General features: G+C 32.8%; 3 protein-coding genes across 4 annotated transcripts; 2 read left to right on the forward strand and 1 right to left on the reverse strand.

Annotated features, from left to right (window-relative positions):
• The first annotated feature begins 2,300 nt into the window (after positions 1-2,300).
• On the forward strand, positions 2,301-6,474 carry LOC114755422 (mitochondrial dicarboxylate/tricarboxylate transporter DTC). The gene is made up of 6 exons (XM_028944301.1): positions 2,301-2,490; positions 2,754-2,837; positions 3,309-3,370; positions 3,663-4,024; positions 5,571-5,785; positions 6,031-6,474. The coding sequence occupies exons 1-6, from the start codon at positions 2,374-2,376 to the stop codon at positions 6,085-6,087; spliced, it is 897 nt and encodes a 298-aa protein (XP_028800134.1). The 5' UTR covers positions 2,301-2,373; the 3' UTR covers positions 6,088-6,474.
• A 7,439-nt stretch (positions 6,475-13,913) lies between these two features.
• On the forward strand, positions 13,914-18,125 carry LOC114755398 (YTH domain-containing protein ECT2). 2 transcript variants are annotated; one of them, XM_028944282.1, is made up of 10 exons: positions 13,914-14,184; positions 14,604-14,680; positions 14,899-15,058; positions 15,163-15,236; positions 15,332-15,650; positions 15,747-15,931; positions 16,095-16,688; positions 16,772-16,984; positions 17,083-17,226; positions 17,352-18,125. In XM_028944282.1, the coding sequence occupies exons 1-10, from the start codon at positions 14,157-14,159 to the stop codon at positions 17,583-17,585; spliced, it is 2,028 nt and encodes a 675-aa protein (XP_028800115.1). In that variant the 5' UTR covers positions 13,914-14,156; the 3' UTR covers positions 17,586-18,125. The 2 variants fall into 2 exon arrangements, with proteins under 2 accessions (XP_028800115.1, XP_028800107.1); XM_028944274.1 differs by having other exon boundaries at positions 15,332-15,931.
• Positions 18,126-19,406: 1,281 nt separating this feature from the next.
• LOC114755448 (cytochrome P450 93A3-like) lies at positions 19,407-21,744 on the reverse strand. The gene is made up of 2 exons (XM_028944335.1): positions 20,766-21,744; positions 19,407-20,039 (listed from the first exon to the last, which is right to left on the reverse strand). The coding sequence occupies exons 1-2, from the start codon at positions 21,687-21,689 to the stop codon at positions 19,407-19,409; spliced, it is 1,557 nt and encodes a 518-aa protein (XP_028800168.1). The 5' UTR covers positions 21,690-21,744.
• Between the last annotated feature and the right edge of the window lie 4,427 nt (positions 21,745-26,171).

Consider the following 26,171-nt stretch of genomic DNA (forward strand, 5'->3'; position numbering starts at 1 on the left):
TAACTTTAATTTAGTTAAATTGTGTGCTCCAATAGAGGAGAGGAAAGGACCAGTCCTAATTTGGTTGATAATTTTGGATGAGAGCCGTAGGTAGAGTCGGTAATATAGGCCAATTCGCCAGTTATGGGTTGGCCCGTGGCGAGCTGAAGGATCAATGGGTTTGTCCTAAAAAAACTGACTTCTGACAGGTTGATATTTTTCCAACCCAATCCGTCAAGGTGGATTCTTTTTTTAAAAAAAATTTTTTGGTATCTTTTGTTTTCTTTTAATAAAATTTATTCTAATTTTAAAACACCTAAAATAAAATATGTATATAAAAATTATTATAAATAAAATGTGAAATCCAAAGTTCCAAACACTTCAAAATACTACTATAGGCATATATGATACATCATCCTAAATGATTAAACATACATCCCAAATTAAAATATAACAAATTTAAATTAATAATAATACAAACATAATGTTATAAATTACTATCAAGTGCTCAATCATGAGCTATCATTCAATGTTGATATAGTTCGAAAAATGATATGAAGATGTGAAATTATTTGGTTAAGCTTCATAAGTAGAATCACCTTTTTTTTTTACTCAACTAACTTTGATATAAGTAAAATTCATAATACAAAGTAAAAGATATAGTACATTATGGTAATTTTAAATAATAAGAATGAGGTAAAGGACCAAAAAAGTAAACATAATTATATTTTAGGGAGGAAAAAAATTTTAAAAATAAAATGGGCTAGTCCGCCAACCCTGCGGATTAGCTCGCTGCAGGTTTTGGTCTTAGCGATTACAGGCTCAAAAAATTTGTTTTAAAATGAGCCTGATTTTTATCAACCCAACCTGTCATTTTTTGACTGGTTGGCAGGTTAAGCCCACGAACTCAATCCATATTATTAGCTCTAGCCGTAGGGGTGGATGGAAATATACCAGCGGCCTATCCTGGCCTGCATTAGGCCTGGCCTTTTTCAAAATAGAAAAAGGCTCATGCCTCTTTAATGGCCTGTTTAGCCTAAGAGGCTAGGCTTAAGCCTTTTTCAAAGACTATTAAGCCTGTCAGGCCTAACCTGGTCTATTTATTTATCTTGATTTAAATTTTAATTTGTACTTATATATAATCTTATTTCAAATTTTAATATGTACTTATAACTTGTTTTCAATAATATTAACCGTAATCAAAATTTAAAATATTACTTATGACATTAAAATTTAAATAAAATATGATAATAAAAAATAATTATTTTGCAGTTTGTATATTTTACTTTTTCTATTAGCTTATGCATTTTTTATTATGCATTTTGAAATTTTTAAAATTACAAGCTTTTTAAAGAAACTCAGGCCAGGCTAGACCTTTACACAGACTAGACTCAGGCTAAAAGAAAATGCCTATAATAGGTCACATGTCAGACTCAGGCTAACTTATTACTAATCAGGCCTGACCTGTTTTCATCTCTTAGGAGAGGGAAACCAAATTTCTGTTAATATAGCCATGAGGAAAAAAAAAACTATTTTTATGTTCGCCGGTATATGAGGAAGCACATTAATTTAAAATATAAATAAAAAAATAATTTCATTTAACTATTTTACTCTCATGATTTTGGTGATATTCCATTAATGATTATAATATGAAAAATAAATTACTCACTTGTTCCAAATGTAGAGGAAAAATTATTAATTTAAAATATAAATTTATTGACTATGTTACCCTCATAATTTTTGTCAATTCAATTCTTAAATTATAGTATTATATTATATCAGTTTTTTTATACACATTTTAACATATTGGGGTGAGAATAAATTTTAATAATTTACACAATTTGAATTAAGGTTTGCATTAATTTATATATTGTGATAAATAAAAAATATAAATTACTATCTCTGCCTCTTAATATAAGAGTTAGTTTGATTTTTAATTTGATCTTAAATATAAAACTTCAATCTACTTTGTCTCTTATTTATTTTTTTTAAAGTAATACTTGTAGTAGTTGCACATATTAAAAATTTCATCAAAGAGTAGTTTTAACTAATATATATGATTAGTAATGTTATTTTAAAAAAGATAACATCTATTTATTATAAATAACTAACTTAACAAATTTTTTTAATTTACTCAATTAATTAACTAGTTCTTATATTAAAAATAGAAAATTATAATATGTAAAAGTGGAATGGTAAATTAATTATTATCAACAAAAAAAAATTAATTGTTTAATTATAAATTATTATACAAATTTTGTTCCCATCTATATACAGGGAGGGATCGACGGGGCGGATCTTTTTCGCTTCCCTCGTTGCCTCCCTCTCCTTGTTCCTTGCCTCACTGAGCCGCAAAGGTCCATTGTTCCTTCGCTGAAACTCGGAATCTCGGAGATGGGAGAGAACAAGCCCAAGTCAGCTGGTGTATGGCCTACTGTGAAGCCTTTCGTCAATGGCGGAGCCTCCGGTATGCTCGCGACCTGTGTTATACAACCTATTGATATGATCAAGGTAAAGCATTCGCCTTTGCAATCTATTTTGGTTCGATAGGCCTGATGGATCATGGAGTTTTTCTTACTTCTTGTCTTCTTAGATATGATGTAGGGCATTATGCATTTGTATTGTGATATATGTGTGTGTGAGGAAATGTAGATCTGTGATCTGCGATATCTGTTGCTTATTTTGGTTTTCTCGTTGCGCTTTTTTTTTTTTTTTTTCTCTTTTTATGGCTGTATTTATGATTTATTTGTTTTTCTTAACTGGGTTTGGTGTAGGTGAGGATTCAACTGGGTCAAGGATCGGCTGTACAGGTGACATCTAACATGCTTAAGAATGAGGGTGTTGCTGCATTTTACAAGGTTTGCTTCTTCACAAAGTTTTAGTCTTTTCAAGTTTTGTTCTTGATCTCTGGATGTAACTGGTGTTTCGCAATTCTTCCGATTTTTTTGGATGGTGCTTCGGCAATAGTTTATCCTTAATTGGGTGTCACTGAACTCGGCACTGGATATGGCTATTGGAATCTGTCATTTTCTTATTGCATACTTAATAATTTTATAGTGGACAATTCTGAGTTAATGATTCTGATGTTGGTTGCTTTTTGCATAAGAATGTCTTCTTTGGAAGTGATATGGTTTATAGCCTGTTATATGGTTGTTGACGTTTAAAATAAGTGGAAAAAGCGAGTTTTGCATATAGTTAACTACCATTTGAAGTGATTCCACAGTGACTATGCTCTGGATCATCCAACTTCGGAACTGTGTGGATCTTTTTCATTTACCTTTCACTATGGTATCCTTTGACTGCTATCTAAATTGAATCATGATTTGTAGGGTCTATCTGCTGGATTACTCAGACAGGCAACATACACAACTGCTCGACTTGGATCATTCAGGTGAGTAAATCACTGTTTCATTCAAAATGAGCGTTTCTGTAGCTTTGCCTGCCTGTGACCTGTGGCTTTTATAAGGTTACCTTTTTTCTGCAAAGAATAACTTTTTAAGCTAGAAGGCACATTGTGTAGTATGATCTTCTACTGTAATGGTCATCTTCTGTAGATATGGCCGCTATCATTTATCCTTCTGACTTCTGAACACTACATCATACAATAAAACATTATCTGCACTTTTACTCCTTTAAGTTCTGTTATCATCATCATCTTACCGGATGGTTGTGTGGCTTTATAGAGTGTTGACCAAAAAAGCACAGGAGGCTAACGAAGGGAAGCCCCTGCCACTCTATCAGAAAGCTCTGTGTGGACTGACTGCTGGTGCTATTGGAGCATGTGTTGGTAGCCCAGCGGATTTGGCACTCATTCGTATGCAGGCTGATGCAACTTTACCAGTTGCTCAGCGCCGAAATTACACAAATGCCTTCCATGCTCTTTATCGTATTGTTGCTGATGAAGGGGTGTTGTCACTTTGGAAAGGTGCTGGCCCTACTGTTGTAAGAGCCATGGCATTGAACATGGGAATGCTTGCCTCTTATGATCAAAGTGTTGAGTTTTTCAGGGATTCCCTAGGTCTAGGTGAAACTTCTACCATAATTGGTAAGTAACCACTTTGCATCGATGGTGAAATTATTTCTAGCTGACGTGATTGTTATTATGATTGTATGCCGTCATATTGGGAACTGAATTCCACTACTGAATTGTTAAAAGTGGAGTAACATGAGTCCAAATGTTAAGAAGAAGGTTAACAGCTATGTTTTGGATGATTTTTTGGGCATCTTTAGTCACATGTTTCTGGAACATGTCATATCTAGTGTAGAACACCCCTTTTCGGTAAGCATTTCCATCTTTAAAGACAGACAGTGAGTAGAATCTAGATACATGTGCCCTAGAGTGATATGAGATTGATAGCTTCTTCCCCTATCACGAATAGTAACAGTTCAGTTTTCTATTTTACCTGGTGAGGTTTCTAAATATAAACTTAAAAGATTCTTTTGGCTTTTATTGACGCATATGTTGTTTGCACATAGCCTTTGGGATTTATCTTTTTTTAAATATATACCCCCTCCGATTCTTTTTATAAGAGACCATTGCTAAGTATTGCATGTTCCCTTTTATTGGAAACATTTAAAGATTGTCTCAAATTTTGCTTGTTGATTTCCCATTTTACCCCCACTTAATTACTCATATGACTCATATAATTGTATTTAATTCCCACATATTTTCTCTCCATCACATATTCTCTATCTTCCACATAAATGAGGGCATATTTGGCAAAAAGGTTACATTTTTTACATATTTATTATCTTCAACTAATTTTAACTAACATTTCAAACAACACAATTTGGTTAATTGTTTCTTATTAGAAGGAACGGGGGAAATAGTGTATATGCATATAAAAGTTCCTGTTTCTTCTTATCTTGTTTGTGCTCAAGATGATAGATGCAGAACAGATTCTAAAAGACATCTTGTGTAAAGAAGTGCGTCTTAACCTTTGTAGGATTATGCCACTGCAGGCATGGCTCAACTAAGTTAGCAGAAAAGAATATTTCTGTGACAATGCACAGCAACCTCTATCCCAGCATAAGAACACGAGAAAGATATTCTAAAGATAGGAATTAGGACAGCTTAGATGGGATTAAATATCATATATTTATGTCCCTCTCCTTGTTGACGATATATTAGTGGAGTCAATGCAAATATTAAATAGTTAGACTCTTTTTCCGGAATATTGTATATTTGGAAGCAAGAATTACTTAAACATTCAATGACAAAACTGCTGCAGAAAGAACTCGAAAGATGGATAAAATTGGCCGGCCTCATAGCTTCTTAGCGCCAAGTTAGACATCACGAATACTGACAATGACATGTCAACACTTGATATATCCGTCCTTTGAAGATACCACGCTAAATGCTTTAGATGGAACTAAGATATATATTATACGCCACTGGGACTGAGGAGAGTAGTTAGTATGTGTTTTTGCCAGCACATGCGTGTGTGTATTACAACTGTTAAGAACGATTGCTTTATTATGATGGTAGTCTGAATTAGAAAATAAGGGTTCTCTTTCATTGTTTTCTCATTTTCTTCCATGTGAAAAGTTTATATTGCCCAAGGGCTAATATCTTGTAACATCTTGCTCAGGTGCAAGTACTGTTTCTGGATTTTTTGCATCGGCTTGCAGTTTGCCATTTGATTATGTGAAGACCCAGATACAGAAGATGCAACCCGATGCCGAGGGAAAATATCCATACACTGGTTCTCTAGATTGTGCTGTCAAAACCATGAAATCAGGAGGACCCTTCAAGTTTTATACTGGATTCCCTGTTTATTGTGTCAGAATTGCTCCTCATGTCATGGTAATCACATCTGTTTGCACGTGTTATTTCTACTTTGGTTTTCCTTCTTGTTTTATCTCACAACCAACAAGATGTGGGCCTCACATGTACTGTGCGGAATCCGAGAAATGAATTACACTATTCATAACTGACGAATAATGCACCTTCTATAGATTTTATGTTATATAATCATATATTCATATTAATTCTTTGGTCTGTCTTCACTCTAGAGTATCTTCCTGATACCTGCTTGTTTACTTGCGCAGATGACCTGGATTTTCCTTAACCAGATTCAGAAGTTGGAGAAAACTATTGGATTGTAGTTTTCTTTGCTTATGACCATTTTCCTATTGGGTTCAGACCAATTTTTGCATCCCTCAGGAGCATGTAACGATTTAAGAACGTTTATTTGGTCTAAGGTTAAGCTTAAAATAATAGGTTGGTGGAAGATCCTCTTGGGCTTCACTAACACCCGTGAAGTTGATTATTTTTTATTTTTTCAAAGGATTTCATCATGCAAGTGAAGCAGGAATTCAACACATCTGTTGTACTATGTTAAAACTTTAGTTTTTCTTTATTAGGAAATTTATTCTGTGACTGAAGGAGATTGGCATAATCCACTTTTAGTGGGACTTTGATTAAGACACGGAGAAATCTTAAACCAGTATTGCAGTTCACAATGAGAATTTCATTGTCAAGTTTTGTAGTTTCATGCCATTTGCTTCAACCCAAAAAAAAAAAATCTGGGATATTTGTTATTTCCCCCTTTTTGGACTCAAGATTTTCATCTGTTGGATTGACAAATGATTTGGTTATTTTCATTTTATTGCGGTTCTTTTCAGAGTCCCGGCAGTTAGTTGTTAGTGCTCATTAGTACAAAAATTTAAAATACTTCATGCACCCTTTACAAACTAAAATTAGTAGAATTTTGATTACTTAGTGAACCAAAAAAAAGTACGCAAATTTAATAAACGTGGATGTGCAATTTTAAATTACGAATCTGTGTTTAGCAGTTGATGATTTGGTTTGGTTTGTCATAAGCTGAATATTGAATCAAGTTGTATGAATTCGTCATGGACAATATCAAATTAATACGACTTTTAATCTAGTCGGTTTTGATTGATTTTTGAGTGTCTAGTTTTGTTCACTTGTATGGTTTTGGAATTTGAAGTATTGGTGGACCTCTCCGGTAGATGATTATTCCTTTTCCCACGATAACTTTTAAAAATTTTCTTTTTGTTAAATTAGGAGACTTTTTCTTGATGAGAGTGATTCGCAAGGCAAAAGAGCACATTTCCCTTGTGAATACAAAATCAGAATATTTAATTAAGAGGGAAAAAAAGTACAAATACCCATTGAGAAAAAATATAGGTGCTAGTTAAATAATTTTTTCTTGCTAGTAAAATAGTAAGACTTAAGTTCTAATTGGATGATTAAGAGCTTGTTTAGTTCCTTGTTTTGAAATCAATTTTTTATTTTTAAAAACAGAAAAAAAAATTTGTTTGGCAATTTGTTTTTAGTTGATTGTTTTAAAAAATAAAAAAACAAAAATATGTTTTTAAAAACTGAAAAACCAAAACAACTTTTACATGTTTTCTTGTTTTTTTTTTGTGTTTTTTTTTTTTTTTTGAAAAATTGGAGAAATCTTCTCTTTTCCTCTACTACCTATTACTTATCATTATCGGTGATAACTACCACTTGTCAAAGTGTAATTTTTATATATATATTTTTTCAAATATGATTTTTTTAAAATTATTTTTCAAACAAAATTTTTTGTTTTTTGTTTCCAAAACTTATTCTTAAAAACAATTTTATAAAATTTTTTAAGAATAAGAAAACAAAAAACAAAAACAAACAGGCCCCAAATCAGTAGTATAAAGCGTAAAAACGGTGACGTCTATAATCCCAAGAAAATGAAACTCTGGGAGTTGTGGCCTGTGCCAATCCCTCTAAAAACTGGTAATATTTGTAGGTTTGTGTGAGTTTAAAAGACAACTTGGCTGGAGTTGGGCCCTATCAATTCGGATAGTCAGGCCCACAACTTGTGACAGCCAACCTGTAATTTTTTTTAAAATTTTATTAATTATTATAATTATATTATTATATGTCGTATTTCATATGAAATTTCTTTTAAAAAAAATGTCTATATACTCCTCCAATCCTTAATATATGACCTAATTATTGAGTTAATTTTGGTCCTAAATATAAGATCTATTTCTCATATTTATCAATTTTTTCTAAATTACACTATGAATTCTCCCTCAACTATAATCAAGTAAAAGAGGGAGAGTAAGTATTAAGGAAGATGATTATAGTGTTTTAGGAAAAATAAGTCATATTTCTTATAATTAACTAACTTACCTAACTTTCTTAATCTAATCAAATTAGTTAAATAGGTCTTATATTAAGGATCGGATAAGTAATTTATTTGTTACTTTCAATCAAGTATTTTAGAGAGAAGCAAGGATTTCATTATATTTTTTTTATGTATGTTGTATAAAGAATATGAAAAAATATAAAATATAAAAATAAATAAATGTGGTGGGTTAGTAGAGTAGGTTTTGGTTGGCTAAAAGCCAATCTGCTTGCAAGCAAGCCTTTCCAACCCGTAGGATCTAATCTGTCATGGATTAGCTCACAACCCTATCAATCGTACTACCGCCCCTAAACTTGGAAGTGTTTCTTGATTCATCCAACCACACTTTTCTCGAGCAAATAGAATATTACTTTCCAGATGTTCGAATTTAGTTTTTCCTTTGCATCATTTTCTACCTCAAGATCCAAACCTGCATACACTATGCTTGCTTTTCCAGATAACCGAACATAGAGCCACAATCTCATAGTTTTCATCATCCAAACTCAATTTGAACAACATACCATATCACCATAACTCAATTTAAAATTATCTGTGTTAATCAATTTAGTTCAAGGGGCGGTGCCATCCGCTTTTTGAATATAAGACCAAAAGGACTAAGTTATTAAATTTTGAAAAGTTATTTTGAAATATCAATCTTCTCTCTCAAACATATAGTTTTTTAAATTATTTCTAATTGATCTTAAATATTAGAGGAAGTTTTAATTAATGAGTGAATTTCAAATACAATTTATTAAAGAGTATTTAGAGAAATTAATATACTCATTTTTATGCAAATAATTAATTCAACTAACTTTTTAATTTCTATAATTTTTTTGCTGCACAATGCTATCCAGCACTAAGGGGGTTTGGATGAAACCAAACCATGGTTTGGAGAATAGTTTCTGAAGAATAGATTCTGAGAAGAATATATTTTGGGAAGAATAGATTTCGTGAAAAAGTAATTCTGAAAAGTGAAAGTGTTTGAATAGTTGTTATCAGAAGCACTTTTTATATATATAAATTACTAAAAAAAGTATAAGTTAATATGATAATTACATAAAAGATAGATTTTATGATATATTTTAATTTGAAGGAATAAAATTGTTAATAATATATTTTTAACCAACATAATTAATAATACATAAGATAATGTAATTAATAAATAATTAATACGTATATATATTTATAAGATATAAGATTAAATATGTTTATAAAAAAATAATTGAGGGATGTTAAAGTCATATTATTGTTGAGATCTACTTTGATAGGTACAATCATACTTTCTAATTTAAGCCAGAAGCAAAATGGATTTACTTCTCCTGAAAACTATGGTTTTGGATTTTGGCCCAAATCATGATTTCAGATTATTGGCCCAAAATTGATACTGTTTGGGTAACATCTCACCCAAACCATGGTTTTGTCTCCTAAACCATGGTTTTGGGGGGACCCAAACAGGCTCTAAATGTGAGTATGATTTTTTATAGGGATTTAAATATTTGTTTGTCATATTGTGAGAGATTATTAGTTTTTTTTTGCTAGACCTAACTTGCGTTGATAATTTTTATAAATTAATGATCTAACTTTTACATTTAAAATTAGAAGGAGGATGTTTCAAAGGGGGGAAAAAAACAAGCCGACTTGCATGAAATTGACTTATCATGTCTCAATATCGAATAATTCTAACGACTTCATTTCATGCAAGTCAACTTACAGAAGTACATTAGTACACTCTCTTGGAGAATAGTTTGCTCAAAAAGTCTCAAGATAAAACTTACTAATTTAGTTCTCCAAAATATCAAATTTCATAGGTAGGGAATTGGTGCAAATAGAACCCCGAACATGCAAAACTGTAGGAGGGAGCTTAATTTCTCATATTCGAGACATATAGAGAAAAACAACAAAGTTTCCTATAAAAAAATTGTTTGACTTTTATTTTAATCATAAATATAAAACCCCAATCCATTTTGTCTATCATATTTATGTATTTTTTTCCAAGATAATCCTTCTAACAATGATAGTTATAGCCAATACACTTAATTAGCAAGGATATTTTAGAAAAGACAACACTTATTTATTATAAATAACTAACTTAACTTATTTCTTTAATCTTTTCAAATTGGTCAACTAACTCTTATAATTAGGATCAGAAGTAGTATTAAGCGTAATTTTTTTTAATTTTTAATCTCAATTTTTGCTCCACTTATATGTATATAATTAAAGATTATAAAAAACTAACAGGTTGCTGAACTATATATGGAAACTAACTAACCAAATGTAATCGTTCATGCTTGGGTCAATGTATATAATGGTAAAACCTCATACACTGTCACTTTTTATATATAAAAAGTATTGATATTCTATAAATTTTATGCCTATAAAATACAATTACTCTGATTTAGGCCATCCTCATCAATGAAATTTTTAAATAGGATTTTTCACCAATTTTTTCTATTTTAAATAATGAAAAATCATAAAATACTTACCTTGTTGAATAATAGGAATATACAAGAGCGATGAATCTGAACAACAACTTTGCTTGGATGAATGAAAATATATTTTTTTAGGTCAAGAGGAAGTTGATGCATTCCATTCCAGTCATTCTTACATTAAGTCAAATAATTTTAAAAACAGTTATTGAATCATTTTAAAATCAGTCATAGGTTCTGTTTAAAAAAAAAAATTGTCACGCAAATTTTGTTAGATGGAGTGTTAGATTATTGTTGCGTTGGTTCCAAATAAAGGCAACTTTATTAACATAAATGCTTTAATCCACACAATTATGGTAAAAAAAATCTTGCTTGAAGGGCATTTGCTTTATGTTTGGTATGAGGGAAATTGAGGGGAGGGAAGAGGACAGAAAATTTTAATAAGCTCCATTTAAAAAGTTAAAAAAAGTATTTTACAATTTTAATAAAAAGATGTAAGATAAAAAAGTAATAAAAATTAATTAAAAGTTTTAATTTCACTTATTAATTTTTTAAATCAACTTTATTAATTTTTTTTCTTCTCTTAATTTTTCTCACACCAAACAAACCCTTAATCACCAAACAGAGTCACCATTGAGCTCAGCTATTTTTCATAGAACGTTATGCAGAGAATCTCCAAGTTCCAAAGTCAGGAGAGTAAAATGGTCATTTCACAGGGTAATAACGAAGGTAAACGTTTTCAACGAGTTAAATCCTAACATATACATGTGGGAAAATGCTCCTGTTATTTTTTGGGGCCCTCTTTTGGCAACACTGGATTTCTTCTTCTTCTTTTCAACCAATCAATTTTAATTCATTATTCATCAATTTATTAATTATTAATTCAAATAAGATTATTTATTGAGAGGGTATTGGATAGAAACCAAACATATACAGATAACTTCCTTAATTTTTGAAATTTAATAATAAACTTCCTTAAACTCTCAAATCCATGTAGAACCATCGCAACTTTATTTCTGTATGTATATAATCTCCTTAAACTTTGAGTTATATGTAGAAAATCTTCAAATATGAAATTATTTATAGACAAATAATGAATAAATTTTTACAGTCTTTTAAAATTAATTAACATTATAGATTATAAATTATAATGTATATAATTTGGCAGCATGTAAATATTGACGTATGTCAATCAATTTGGGTGAATAATATGACAATGAATATGAAGTTTTAAAAAAAGCATATACACATTAAGATGGGTTATTTGTGAAATATCAGATTGTGCCACTAGTTAGGCAAGGAAGACGGCTTAAATAAACCATGAAAGCGCCCTCATTTTACACCCACATATATAAAATAAAGGATTAATATACAAATTTATTCAAAAAGTTTTTATATATAAGCATTAGTCATTGGGTACCCGAAAGTTTTTTCTCATTGCAAATTGTCATAAAAATTTTAAATTATACTAATATTACTCTGTATTGTTAAAAAATATATTTAACAGTTAAAATACTGACATTGATTGTTAACATTTTTAACAGTAAAAAAAATTGCCACATTTTAAATTATTGAGCAAATTTATTAAAAAAAACTTTTGGATACTCAATACTACTGAATAAAAATTTTTTAAAAAAATTGTACCTTAACCCTAAAATAAAATACACACATATTTACATGTATTTTTTAATAAATAATCAAAATGTTATTAGCAATTAACATAATTTACATCATTAACAAAAAGGACAATTATTGATAGAAGAAAAGAGATCAATTGATGGGCAGGAGGCGTGAACAGAAGGCATAAAACGGCAAGAAGAAGATGATACCTTGATAAATAATATCGGCATTTAAATCCATGTTGAGTAGGAGGAATTTCTTTGAAAGGCATAGGATTCGGATGAATTGTTAATGCATACACATATTTACATGCACATAGATTTTTTTGGCCAAAAACATGCATATGGATTAATAATCAATTTTTTGCCATACATAACACCCAATTTTCCTCATACCATTGTTAAAAAAGAATTCATAATGTTTATATTTAATTAATCACACAAATTAAGTTTATATTTCAACAATTTTATTTATTAAAATCTTTAAATATTTTATCAATTTTTTAAATTTCTTCATATCATCTCGTGCTTATTCCTATCTTGAATAGAGGAGCAGGTTAGAGAGCTAGTCTTAGTTTGAAGTGTAAAACGTTAATTTTTATTATCTTTTCCATTTATTATTCTTCAAATTAATTAATTTAACTTATATAAGAATATTTTACAGAGATCATGCTATATTTATTAAAATTAAGTCATTTATTTAGTTTTCTTAATCTATTTAAATTAGTTAAACGACTCATATATTAAGAAAAAAATAAGTAACTTATAGGTATATAAAAATTGGCAAAAAAAGTGTAGGAAAAAAAAAGTAACTTACTGTCTCGAGCATTTTAATAGATTAAGAAAGTTTGTTAATTAACTTAATTATTTATAATAAATAGGTGTTGTCTTTCTTAGAATACCCTTGCTAATAACATGTATTAGCTAGAACTACTATTTGATAAAATCTTTAACATGTACAACCACAACAATGACTATTTTTAAAAAATATAGATAAATCTGAGAGACAAAATAAATTAGAGTATTATATTGATGATCAAATTAAAAGTTAAATTAACTCATAGATTAATGACTGGAGGTAGTATAATCTAAAAATTATCCTGCTAAAACCAATCCTCTTATCTCAATCCAATAGCAAAAAGGGCCAGGGGCCTCTAATGCCCCACTTTCTAATGTCTAGCCTCTTAAATGTTTTTTTTTTCCGTTTTATCATTAGATTTTATATAAAATATGTGATATTTTGATATATTATTAGTAAAAAATGGTACAGTTTTGAATTTTTAATTATTTTTTTAAACAAAAATACTCTTAAAAATTGTGCTTTTTTTTTTTTTTTGGAAACTATACTCTTGCCGCAATCCAATGGCAAAAATTGAAGTTGGAATGTTTTTCAAAAGCTTCCGAATGCGCAAAGAAAAGATACAAGCCGAAGCGAGGCTTGCCAGTTACCACATGCGTTGAGTGGATGGGGACATCCGTGTCATTTTATAATTAGGGTTTTCAACTTTTGCCCAAAGCGATTGATTACTCGTCCTCACCCAAACGCTTCTGTGACAGACCAATTGGAAAAAGAGGACCAGAAAAATCAAAATTTAAAATCACCCAATAGAACGTATCCACGTGGCAAATCCAGCCAACAAGATGTCGGTAATGAAATCACAACGTCACCCGCGGGTGAGCTAATGCGTGCTGCAAGAGAGCGTGGTGCTATTTGAATCACCGCTTTTGGATGAACAAAACCCTCTCTTCCCCAAAACCCAAACCCTTGGCGGCTGTGCGTGTGTGACCCGTTTTCTCTGTTTCTCACTCCTTAGGGTTTTCTCAAATCCTCTCTTCCTCTCACTCTTCTTTCTTCTGTCTGTCTTCTAAAACCCTCGTATCTGTTTTTGGATTTGGGGTTTTTGTCTCCTCTTATCATATATTTATATTATAGTTCGAGTTTCATTTCTCATCTCCGTCGGAAGAGGATCTTGCCGGTTGATTGATATCCCATGGCCACCGTTGCTCCTTCCGCAGATCGTATCCTTGAATTGATTCTTGATTTAGTTGTTTTCAGTTTGGGATTTTTGTATGCTGTTATTATGTTCTCGCTTGATCTGGTTTTATGAGCGGACCTTTGATTTGGATCGGAGTGGTTCGGTGCTAGTATGTGCTGTTTGTTTCTTCTACGATTTATTTTTTCTTTCAAAGAATATGATTTAATTAGGGATGACCGCTGGCTGTGGGTGTTTTATGTTCTCTGGTGTTGGTTGGTTTCTTGGATTTGTTCGGAGTGAGGTATTGTATGTCGGTGAATCTACTTGAATTTTGATTGAGATGGCTTCGTTCGGGAAATTGTTCTTTTATTGGTTGTTACGAAATTCTGGTTATTTTGTGCTTTTTGGCTGTGTTTGCTGGTTTTATTTTCAAAATTTGTCGCCCTTTACTTTTTCAAACAGAAGCAACAGATTTACTGCAGAAGTTGTCGTTAGACACTCAACCGAAGGCCCTGGAAATTCCGGAACCAACCAAGAAGGTAATTGCTATTTGTTTTCCGGTTATATGATACTGTGTCAGTATGCGGTTTGCCTGTTTCTGCTGGAGAAGAACTTTTAATATTACGATTGAACGAACTTGTGATACTGCAAGTTTTCTGAATTTTTCAACAACGGCAGATGAAAATAAGTTGACATGTCTGGGAAATTGTACCTGTCTATGAGTTTTAAAATAAGAGTTTTGTCAAATCTTGTGTAGGCCACTGGCAACCAGTATGGATCCGTTGATGCTGGGAATGCTGCAAATGGTCAGATCCCATCGTGTGAACGCTCTGTGACACCATTATTACAAGATTTTATTGATCCCACTATGTGTTACCTCCCAAATGGGTACCCGTCGACTGCCTATTATTATGGAGGTGAGTCGATGCAGAAATTTATGACTGTATGTATTGATACAAAGTACTGGTGAAGTTTATTACCAGATAGTCGTCTTCTGTACGCTGAAATGTGTGCTTTGTAGGTTATGAAGGGACTGGAAATGAGTGGGATGATTATTCGAGATATGTGAATCAAGATGGAGTTGAGATGACTTCTGTAATTTCTTATATGCTTCAGCTCATGAATTTTTTTTTATGGATGATTATCTTTATGGACAATGTTTGCCTTACTTGCATTTCCCCCACTTACAGGGAGTTTATGGGGATAACGGGTCGCTCATGTATCATCATGGATATGGTTATGCACCCTATAGCCCTTATTCACCAGCTGGCTCTCCAGTTCCAACAGTGGGAAATGATGGTCAGTTGTATGGGCCTCAACATTATCAGTATCCTCCCTATTTTCAGCCAATGACACCCACCAGCGGACAGTTCATGCCTACTCCTGTTGTCCCAACTCAGGGTGATGTTACCACCTCTGTAGCTGCTGACCAAAAGCCTCTTCCTGTGGAAACAACTAATGGGAATTCCAATGGCATCAACAATGGCGGGACTGTGAAGGGAAATAATGGTGCTAACCCTGGGAAACCAGCCTATCAAGTGTCATCTTTTAATTCCAATGCTTCATATGGAAGAGGTAACATGCCCGGTCGTATTCCTACTTCAGGTTACCAGGATCCACGATTTGGTTTTGATGGATTGCACTCACCTATTCCATGGTTAGATGCCCCACTATTTTCAGATGGACAGCCGCGGCCTGTTGCTAGCACGACACTCACTTCGTCAATATCTGGTGGAAATAATATGACTGCGTCCCGGAATCAGAGTTTTCGCCCTGGCTCTCAATTTATGGTGCGTTGGTAGCATATTCTGACTATTTGTAATGTCCTGCATGTCTTTGAATTTGTTCACTTTTCAAGTACCAAGTGATTTGAGCTGATTGGATTTTGCTTTCTTGATTATCAGGCCTAATATTTCTTGTATATGATTTTAATGACTGGCTTGCTTTTCTTAGGGTTTGCACCATCCAAGACCAATGCCTGCCATGGGAGCCACTCATGGCTTCATAAATAGAATGTATCCTAACAAATTATATGGTCAGTATGGGAACACTGTCAGATCTGGCATGGGATATGGAACACATGGGTATGATTCTCGGACAAATGGACGTGCTTGGCTGGCTGTTGACAACAAGTACAAAAATAGGGGACGAAGTGGTGGTTACTTTGGTTATGGTAATGAGAACATGGACGGTTTGAATGAACTCAACAGGGGACCAAGAGCCAAGGGCAGCAAGAACCAGAAGGGCTTTGCTCCAACTGCCTTAGCAGTGAAGGGGCAGAAGCTGCCTACAAATTTAAGCAACGATGATGAGAAAGAGGAGACAAGTGTTGTTCCAGACCGTGACCAATATAACAAAGCTGATTTTCCAGAAGAATTGGCTGATGCTAAATTTTTTATCATTAAGTCTTACAGTGAAGATGATATTCATAAAAGCATCAAATATAACGTGTGGGCCAGCACGCAAAATGGCAACAAGAAGCTTGATGGAGCATATCAGGAAGCTCAGCAGAAGCCTGGTGGCTGTCCTGTGTTCCTTTTCTTCTCGGTTAGTTTGTCTATCCTTGTGTTTATTAATTGTGTGTCCTGTTATCATGTAGCCGTTATCTCACTTGCTAAATTTCTATGCAGGTTAATACCAGTGGGCAATTTGTCGGCCTTGCTGAGATGATTGGTCCTGTTGATTTTGAGAGGAGCGTTGAGTATTGGCAACAAGACAAATGGAATGGTTGTTTTCCTCTTAAGTGGCACATAGTCAAGGATATTCCCAACAATTTGTTGAGGCACATCACCTTGGACAACAATGAGAACAAACCAGTCACTAACAGTAGGGATACTCAAGAGGTAATCAGGAATGCCGTCATCTTATGTTCATTTGGCTTAATTCTAGTGTTTTTTTTCTTTTTTTTTTGGGCGGGTTATCTGAACAAGTTTGTCCACAGGTGATGCTTGAACCAGGGAATAAAATGATTAAAATTTTCAAGGAGTACGTCAGCAAGACTTGCATTTTGGATGATTTTGGGTTTTATGAGGGCCGACAAAAGACAATTTTGGAGAAGAAAGCGAAGCAGCAATTCCCCAAGCAGGCATGAATCTTTTAAATTTCTTTAATGCTTTTTATGTTGTACATTTAGATTTGAAGTTCGGCCCTTGTGCTTAGGGTAATTATGAAATAATGAATCTACGATGTCATTGGGTCCTATGAATGCAGGTATGGGAAGGGAAGCCTACTGATGACAAAGTTGAAATAAACGGGGAGGTTGAGGCTCAAAAACCTGATGTTGCCCCTGGATTGCTCAAGGAGTCTAACCAAACTGAGAAAGTTGGTGATGACCACAAACCAGCGGAGAATGGATCTGTTATAAATGCTGGAGATGCCCTGAAGGGTGCCAAGCCAGTTGTAGCTGAGAAGATTGTAGCCAATGGGGTTGCCAACGGTTGCTAACCTCTGCCATATTTAATGATGGCGGTGCTGCTGTCTGTACTGTTTCTTAGCCTGTAATGCTAAGCTACCAGCTGCCGCCTGATTCAACCTGTCTTGCTTTCTCTTTAAATCTGAAGATGACAATTGGCTGACAAGTGGAGGAGATAAAGATCTGTATATTTTGGAGCTTGTCAAGGCAGAGTAGTTCATAGAATGCTTAGTGTCAACCCCTTTTTCGCTGGGTTTTGGTTACAGTGGTTAGCTCCTAACAGGTTTTCTTGTTCCTAGGGTTTTGGGTTTTAGGTTTCATGTCCAAGTGATGCTATATCTTATGGCCTTTTTACCTTTTTTCTTTTTTTGGGGGCTTTATCTTTTTCTTATTTTCTCTTTTTTTCCATATTTGGTTTGTTATTTCCTGTCTTGTAAATCTAGATCTACTCTGGTGCGGAGCCTCATTGCTTTTGTTACTTGCAAGAGAGCTAGAAGAAAGGTGGGAAAATATTGAAATATAGCTGGCTTTAAGTAGCTTGGTTTCTCTTTTATTTTAGTTATATTTCGTTATGTTACCGATTGTTGACTCTGCGTATCTTGAATGAATAATCTGTTGGTGGATATTTGTTGGGTGGACAGGTCAATTAAACCTGTGCCCGTTTCGTTTTTCTTCCTTCCGAGGTTGATGGCAAGATTTGCCGTATGTTATAATTGGAAGGTAACTTGTGTTTTGGGGGGGGGGGGTTTCAAAATCCAACCTTGTCAGGGTTAGGTTAGTTACAATACCGTGTTTTGGGCCGGGGGTGGGTTTGTGGTGGATTGGTTTGGGTCATTTTCCTTGATTGCTCACTCTGAGAAGTAAGAAGCCGATGATTACTTTTGTTCGAAGCTGTAGCCCTTTGAATGATGGGTGGTTTTCTGCGCGACTGTTGTATGCTGATGGTCCTGCCGAACATGATGTGACAAAAGCGAAGCCAAGGATTGCGAATAAACCCATGAAAAAGGGCATCAATAATGATGGCGGTACTTTAAGGGGCGGACTGAGGATCATGAATTCAATGGCTGACTCTGATTGTGATCCTGATCATACTGATGGAGTGAAACAAATGCTCACTTGTGAAATGAATCCCATAATGCTACTAAAAAAGGCCCAACTTGTTCCAACCTTATTTGATACCGTCCAACTGTCCCGGTTCCTCACGAATCATGTCAGCAAATTGGCATTCATCAATTCTAGACCCACCTTCTATGAAGTCTAGTTGATTATCAGAAAATCACAAGGCTAATCTGCCTTTAAGATGAATTCAAACCTTTAAGCTCATAACCCAACCTTACTAAATATCATATTGAGCCTCAATAAACTCTATCTAAAAATTCTGCATTCTTCGTTTCAGCCATGTCACACCAAGGAAAAGAGAACACCTTGTCAAATGAAAATAGTCCAGTGACCTCATCTTGAACCTTCGAATGACAGAAGCAACTTCCTCCCCTCTAACTGCCTTTCTTCAAAACTAATCGAATTTCCTTCAACTTTAGTGAGCGTGGAAAAATCTCTCACGCGTTCATCCTCTGAAACTTTATACAAATTAAGGGAGGGATTAAAAAAATAGTAAACTTAATTGAAATCATTTAAAAAGATATTAATAATGAGGAAACTGTAAAAGAAAAAAAACTCTATTTATGGATTGGTGAAACTGTATTTATTCTAAAATATAGGATAATATCTTATTCAAATTAAAAATAAACTAGGTCTAATACGCAAGATAATTGCAAATTTCTTATTTTTCATTTTAAAAGAAAGAAAAATACACCAGACATTCCATCAATGGCGTTTTGAAGAAGAAGTGCGGATCAGAAAGACATAGAAGGAAATGGGTGAAGCCTTGGCAGAGGGACACAAACCAAGGGGTGAGCCCTTGGAACAGTAATCCCAGCCTTTTCCTCCATACTGATCTTGCCATCCACCTTCCATTCAAAGCACTGAATCATGGCAGCAAGATTGGTTTGCACAACCTGAAGAGCCAGTGAAGTCCCAGGACATCCTCTTCTTCCACTTCCAAAAGGAATGTACTGAAAATGTTGACCCCTCACATCTAGTTGACTCTCTCCGTTCCCATCTTCACTCATAAATCTCTCTGGCCTAAACTCATCTGGGTTCTTCCAATGATTAGGGTCTCTACCAATAGCCCACACATTTATAAATAATCGAGTCTTCTCTGCAATTTCATACCCACAAACTACAGAGCTTCTTGATGATTCCCTGAAGAGCAATGGTCCTGCAGGGTGAATCCTCAATGCTTCTTTGACTATAGCTTGAAGGTAAGGAAGTTTTGCTATGTCTGATTCTCTTACTATTCTGTTATTACCGATTACTGAATCAATCTCTTGTCTTGCCTTCTCCATTACATGTGGATGGTTGATTAACTCCGCTAGAGCCCATTCAATGGTTATGGCTGTAGTGTCTGTTCCTGCCACAAATATGTCCTGTACATGTATAATTTGTAGTTTGGCAAGTTAGTTGTTGGTGATGGCATGAATATAAAATTTGGGCTTTGAGACTCTAATGTGCCTTTCTTTAATGCTCTTGAATGATAATGATAATGGGGCAACTTCCTAAGTGTTATTTTTTGGACTCGTTTTATTATTATTATTATTAGATTCTATAGAAAATGACTGACACTTTGATATCTTATGAAGATGAAATAATGCCATTTTGAATTTTTTTTATCATTTTTCATAAAGTATATTTCTTTGAAAAATTGTGAAAAATTTAAAATTGTATTTTTTTGAGGGATTTTTTTTTGGGGGGGGGGGGCGTTGTTACACTAGACGTCTCAAACCCATGAACATAGTGACTCAACGCATATTATGGCGATAATATGGTGCAGTTTTGAAAATTTTTTTTAATGATTTGAAAAAAAAGCTTAAATTTAGATTTTTTTTGAAAAATCATAAAAAAATTCAAAATTGTACTATTCTGTTACTGTAAGACGTCAAAATGTCACTTATGTTATTTAGAATCTAGTGATAAAAAGAAAAAAAAATATTCAAAAGGTTGGGCATTGCAAAAGAGTATTAAAGGAAGGCATATTAAGTCACCAAACCATAAATTTTAGAGCACAATGCATAATTTACAGCTAGCCATGTTAGTTGTTACTGATAATAGTATAAACATAAAATAATCTGGAACATAATAATGACTCAACTTACAAAGATAAAGGCCTTGATATTTTCTTTCGTCAATTTCTTCTCGGGGTTTTCATCTTCATATATGTCTAACAAAACATCCAGAATATCCCCAGCTTCATCTCCTCTAATACCCATCTCTTTCCTTTTCGTCCTTTCTTCTTGATGCTCTTCAATGATTCTTTCCATCAACTTATCAAACCTCTCTCGAACTTCCTTCAACCTCTTGTTGAATCCCTGCAAATCCAATATTCTGCAGAACGAAATGAAGTCTGATATGTTAAACTTCCCAGTTAACTCAGCAGCATCCACGACCAGCTTCCTCACCACGTCAGCATCATCTTCATTCTCAGAACTCGTTCGACTCACAGCCATTCTTGATATTATGTTATTCGAAAGTTCTATAAGTTCTGCTCCAACATCCACCTTCTCGCCACCTTTCTGAAGCAAAGTGTTCAGAAATCTCTTCTTTTCTTGCTCCCTCACCAGAAGGAATCGATCGAGCATTCTCCCATTTAGAAGTTCAGACATGCACATCTTCTTCATGAACTTCCAGTAGGGTCCGTAAGGGGCAAATAGGAAATCTTGGAGTTCGTAGGTTAAGTGTTTGATAGCAACAGTGCGAGATGGTCGATTTGAGAAGGAAAGTTCGTGAGTTTTAAGGAATTCTTTAGCAGTTTCAGCAGTTGAAACGACCACACAGGGTTCAGACCCGAGAAAAAGATGGATGATGGGACCATAACGGAGAGAAAGATTGTAGAAATCTCTGTGAGGAAGAGAGGAAAGAAGATGAAGATGTCCGATGATAGGGAGGGAAAATGGGGTGGGAGGAAGATGAGCTTTCTTCTTCTGTTTTGTTTTGAGTATTATTGTTCGAACTAAGATGGTGGAAAGTAACCAAATGAAGAAAGCTTGGATGTAGAATTGGAAATCGGAAGAATCTGCCATTGTTGAATTTCTGATGAGCTTCAGAAGAATCTGGGAAACTTAAAAGATTATTGTCACCGAATATGGACACGTTTCCCAGCATAAATTTAGATCTTGAAACTTCTTCCGCTGCATTTTGGGTATATGTATTTATTAAGGGAGGCAGAACAATCTGGTTACAATAAAATATAATATCATGTGACGGGCTTATCTCAACTTGCCTTGCATCTTCATGGCGGCTTATGCAACATGCTTTGTCGGATTTGGGGTGTGAGTTCGGCTTTGATTTTCTTCCACTTTTCTAATGTTTATTTCCTACTTGTTTATTTTTATCGTTAGATTCTATGTAAAATAAGTCATGTTCTGATATCATGTGGACAAAAAATGATGCAATTTTAAATTTTTACGACTTTTCAAAGAATTTGTATGTAAATTAAAAAGAAGGTACAGCAATTTTAGAGTATTTTTTCTTTAAAAAAAATCAGAAAAAATTGAAAATTGCTGCATGTTTTGCCCATTAGATATCAAAATGTTAGTCATTTTATGTCCAATTCAATGATAAAAGAAAACGAGAAAAAATATTCGAAAAGTAGGGGGGGAAAAAAAGAAGTAATGGAGAGGGCAGCTCACACCCTAAATTTTGATTCACAATCTTTTAAAGAAACTTGTATAACAAATCTCAGGACTTAAATTTGAGTATTGGTACTCTTATAAAATTTTATTGATAATAAGCACTTAAATTGGAGTATTGGTACTCCTATAAAATTTGCAGCGTATTGATTTGTTCTGATTACAAAATATAGGGTACGTCACGACAATATTTTGCTGGATAATTAATTCCTTAACTTGTTACAGACATATTTGACTATTTTTTTTTATAGGGTTGACATAATTTTTTGTCTCTCATGTTTGTTTTCATCTTATTTTTAGTTTATTAAATTTCAAACTATAAGTTTTAGGCTCTCAAGGGGTTGAAATAATCTAAATTTTTATTGAGTTATAGGATCAATATTTTAAATAAAAAACTTGAAGGATCAAAATCTATGTTTTAAAATTTGAGGGACCAAAATCTAAAACGAAGTAAAATTTGAGGTGAATGAATCAGTTTGTCAATATTGAAATTTAGCAGCAGCATTAAATATTGGTTGCATTCTAAAGGGGAAATTCCAAAAATAAACTGAAGGGAAGCCCCTCCGTTTCACAATATAAGTTACTTTAACTAATTCATTTATCAGGAAAAAATAGCAGCAATTCATTGATTTTTTTAATCAAATTAAAATTTTTTTCCAACTATACCCACATCAAATGAAGTTGTGAAAGGGAGAGAAAAAAAATATAAGGGGTTATTATCTTTAGTCTTTGATATAAGAGCTAATTGACTAATTTGATTAAATAGATTAATAAAGTTGGTTAAGTTAGTTATTTATAATAAATAAGTATTATCTTCCCTAAAATACTCTTGCTAATTATGTGTATTAGTTTGAACTACCATTTGATAAAACTTTTAACATATACAAATATTATAAAGACTACTTTAAAAAAATAGATAAATATAAAAAATAAATTAAATTGGAGTTTTATATTTAATATCAAGCTCTTATATTGAAAACTGAAAATAATACGTTTAAGTATTAATTAAAAACAAACAACTTCACAAATAAGTATTAATTGTTTTCCAAATGATTTATACTTTAAACCGAGTCCTTTTCTTCAGAAGCAACTTATGTGAATTGGAAGAAGTATGTGTATCTATGTATAACATGTCTCTTGACATGCTCATTTTCGCGTCTACTCCATAGAACTGGGAATCAGGACTGGTCCGACCCTCCAGGACCGGCTCTTCAGGGCTGGTGGGCTTAAAAGGGCCGGCTCTCCAGAGCTGAAATTTTAAAAACACCCCAATTTGTTAAGTCCGGCCTTAAGCTACAGGGCTAGGGCCGGCCCGCGGGCTTTTAGCCCGTTTAAGAAAAAATACTATTTTTTATATTTATCATATTTTTTTAATAAAAATATAAAAATAAACCAATGAAATTATTAATAAAAGACATAAATATGAATAAAATTAAGTCACAAATATAAAATATTATCATATATAAATATTCATCAATATCTAAGAACATCTAAAACATTCATTAACAAGATAACAACATCTAAAAGTTTTATCTATAATGCAATTGTGCAATAAATAAACATTATCATTAATCTTTTAAAACTTCATCATCACTATAATTAATTATTTTTCTTCATAAGTATGCTTTTCTTTCGTAACAAAAATATCAAGTTTTTCTTCTTTATAAGAATTTTATTTTTACATTTTGCAATATAACTATTATTTTACTTTAATGTGAGAAACATTGTTGTTAAAACTCATGAATTTCTAATTCAAATTATAGAATCACAAGTTATATAAGTATAAAAATATTCTATTATCAAATATATATATATATATATAGTTTAAAAATATCGACGCATATAATATAAATCAAATCGTTATTAAAGTCCAAATTAACCCATTTTTTAAAAATTTAATTGGATAAATTATTGTCTAAAACTGAATTTAATTTTAAAATGATAATAATAACTAAATATTTGAAATATTATTAACAATGTAAAAAATTAATAACATTAATATTATATAAAAAAATTTAAAAAATAAAAAAATTATAAAAGGGCTTAAAAGGGCCGGCCCGCGGCCCTCCAGGGCCGGCCCTTTTAAGCCCTCGGCCCTCCAGGGCTTATTTCTCATTTTAAAAGAAAAATATCAAGCCCGGCCCTCATAATTTCAGGGCCTAAAAGGGCCGGCCCGACGAGCTCGGCCCGTTTTCCCGGCCCTACTACTCCATGGTGACGACTGTGCTAGCACTGCTACCACCGAATAATTATATAATACTCTCCCTTGTCTTTTTTATAATGAGATCGAAGTCCTTTTTTTTTTTAAAAAATATAAAATATAGTATTTAATATTACTTTTACTTAATTAAATTATTTTTTTAAGCATGATCTCTTTTTTATTATTTCTCTCTTTACTTACCATCTTATAAATAAAAATATTTTAAAAAAGTACTTTTTTTCACCGATTTAATATTTTAAACTGGAGTTAATATTGCTCTCATTTTAATTTTAGTTTTTATAATTTCAAATCATATTTTTAGTTTTTTATGAGCCTCATTATGAGATCTTATGAAGGTTTTTTTAGGGATCAAAATAAAAATAAAAATAAACTATAAGAATCAAACATTATATTAATTGTTTAAGTAATATTAAGCGATTTTTTAAAACACTTAATTAAACAATGAGATCTTATAAAAAGGTGATCAAAAGTAGTATTTTGCCATGCCTGCCAATGTTTTAAAAACTGGATTGGAAATCAAACTGGAGGGAGTAGTAGGTCATTGTTCAAATGGTTAGATCAGTCAGACCGTTCGGTCAGATGAGTGATGCAATAATTAAATAAAAAATATCATGTACATGTAACTAATATGTATAAAATAAATTTATAGTAAGTATAATAATTATTATTAACATATGATATCTCAATAAAAAATTTAAAATAAAAATGAAGATATGTTAAAAACTCATAAACTTTTGTTGACCTCTTTTTCTTCGTTTGCTATAATAGTAAGTTAATAACATCTATTTTTATTTGCAAAAAGTATAAATATTTGAATAAATTAATTTATAAATTTACAGTGTGATCCGTTAATCCATTGAAAAATAAAAAGGGTAAAATGAAAATAGAGGTTTTATTTTTTTCCGTTTTATTCTTCATTTCTTTTCAATTTTTGAGATGCTTTAGTGCTTTTTGACTTTCCATGTACGTTTCTAAGGATTATATTTATTTCTTAGCATTTCAAGACACCCCTTCCTTTTAACTATTGGATCAGAACTACCAGGCAACATCTTGCGACCATCGACATATTTTCAGTTAAAAAAATTTCAAACTCCAACCGTTCACTTAGTTTCAGTGACCTCAAGATCTACCTTAGACTGTGCTTTATGTCTTGCGCTTCTGGTGTAGATTCTTTTCATTTTGCTGGTATCTACTATTTTCAAGGATAGGTGTGAGTTTGTAACTCAGGCTGAATAGAGTTGAGTGAGTTATTTGTCATAATCTAAACTCTATTTTTTTATATAGCCTTGTAAATATTTTTTTTTTATCTTTCCTTAACTTTCTTCATCTTCTTTTTCACTTTCTTCCATTTCACAATGGTGTAGCATACCTGTCTGACAAATTTGGGCCAAATGGTTGTTCAAAAACTGCCCCGGGTTCTGATTTAACTCCGGCTCTTGGCTAAATGGCTGGTTATAAGCCATCCAAAATAGCCTAGCTGATTAAGCAGTCAAACCACGAAAAATGAGTCGGAGAACTCTTCGATAACTGGCCGGACCGGTCCAACTGTTTGGTCCAGTTTGGTTTTTAAATCATTGATGCCTACCCAATCACACGCATGATAGAAGGAAGGGTGTTTAGGATGTGACCAAGGACACGTGTCAACGGACGAG

Source organism: Neltuma alba, unplaced genomic scaffold (assembly GCF_004799145.2).
Source record: "Neltuma alba isolate B1F8T4 unplaced genomic scaffold, ASM479914v2 tig00001330_pilon, whole genome shotgun sequence".
In the NCBI taxonomy this organism is placed as follows: Eukaryota; Viridiplantae; Streptophyta; class Magnoliopsida; order Fabales; family Fabaceae; genus Neltuma; species Neltuma alba.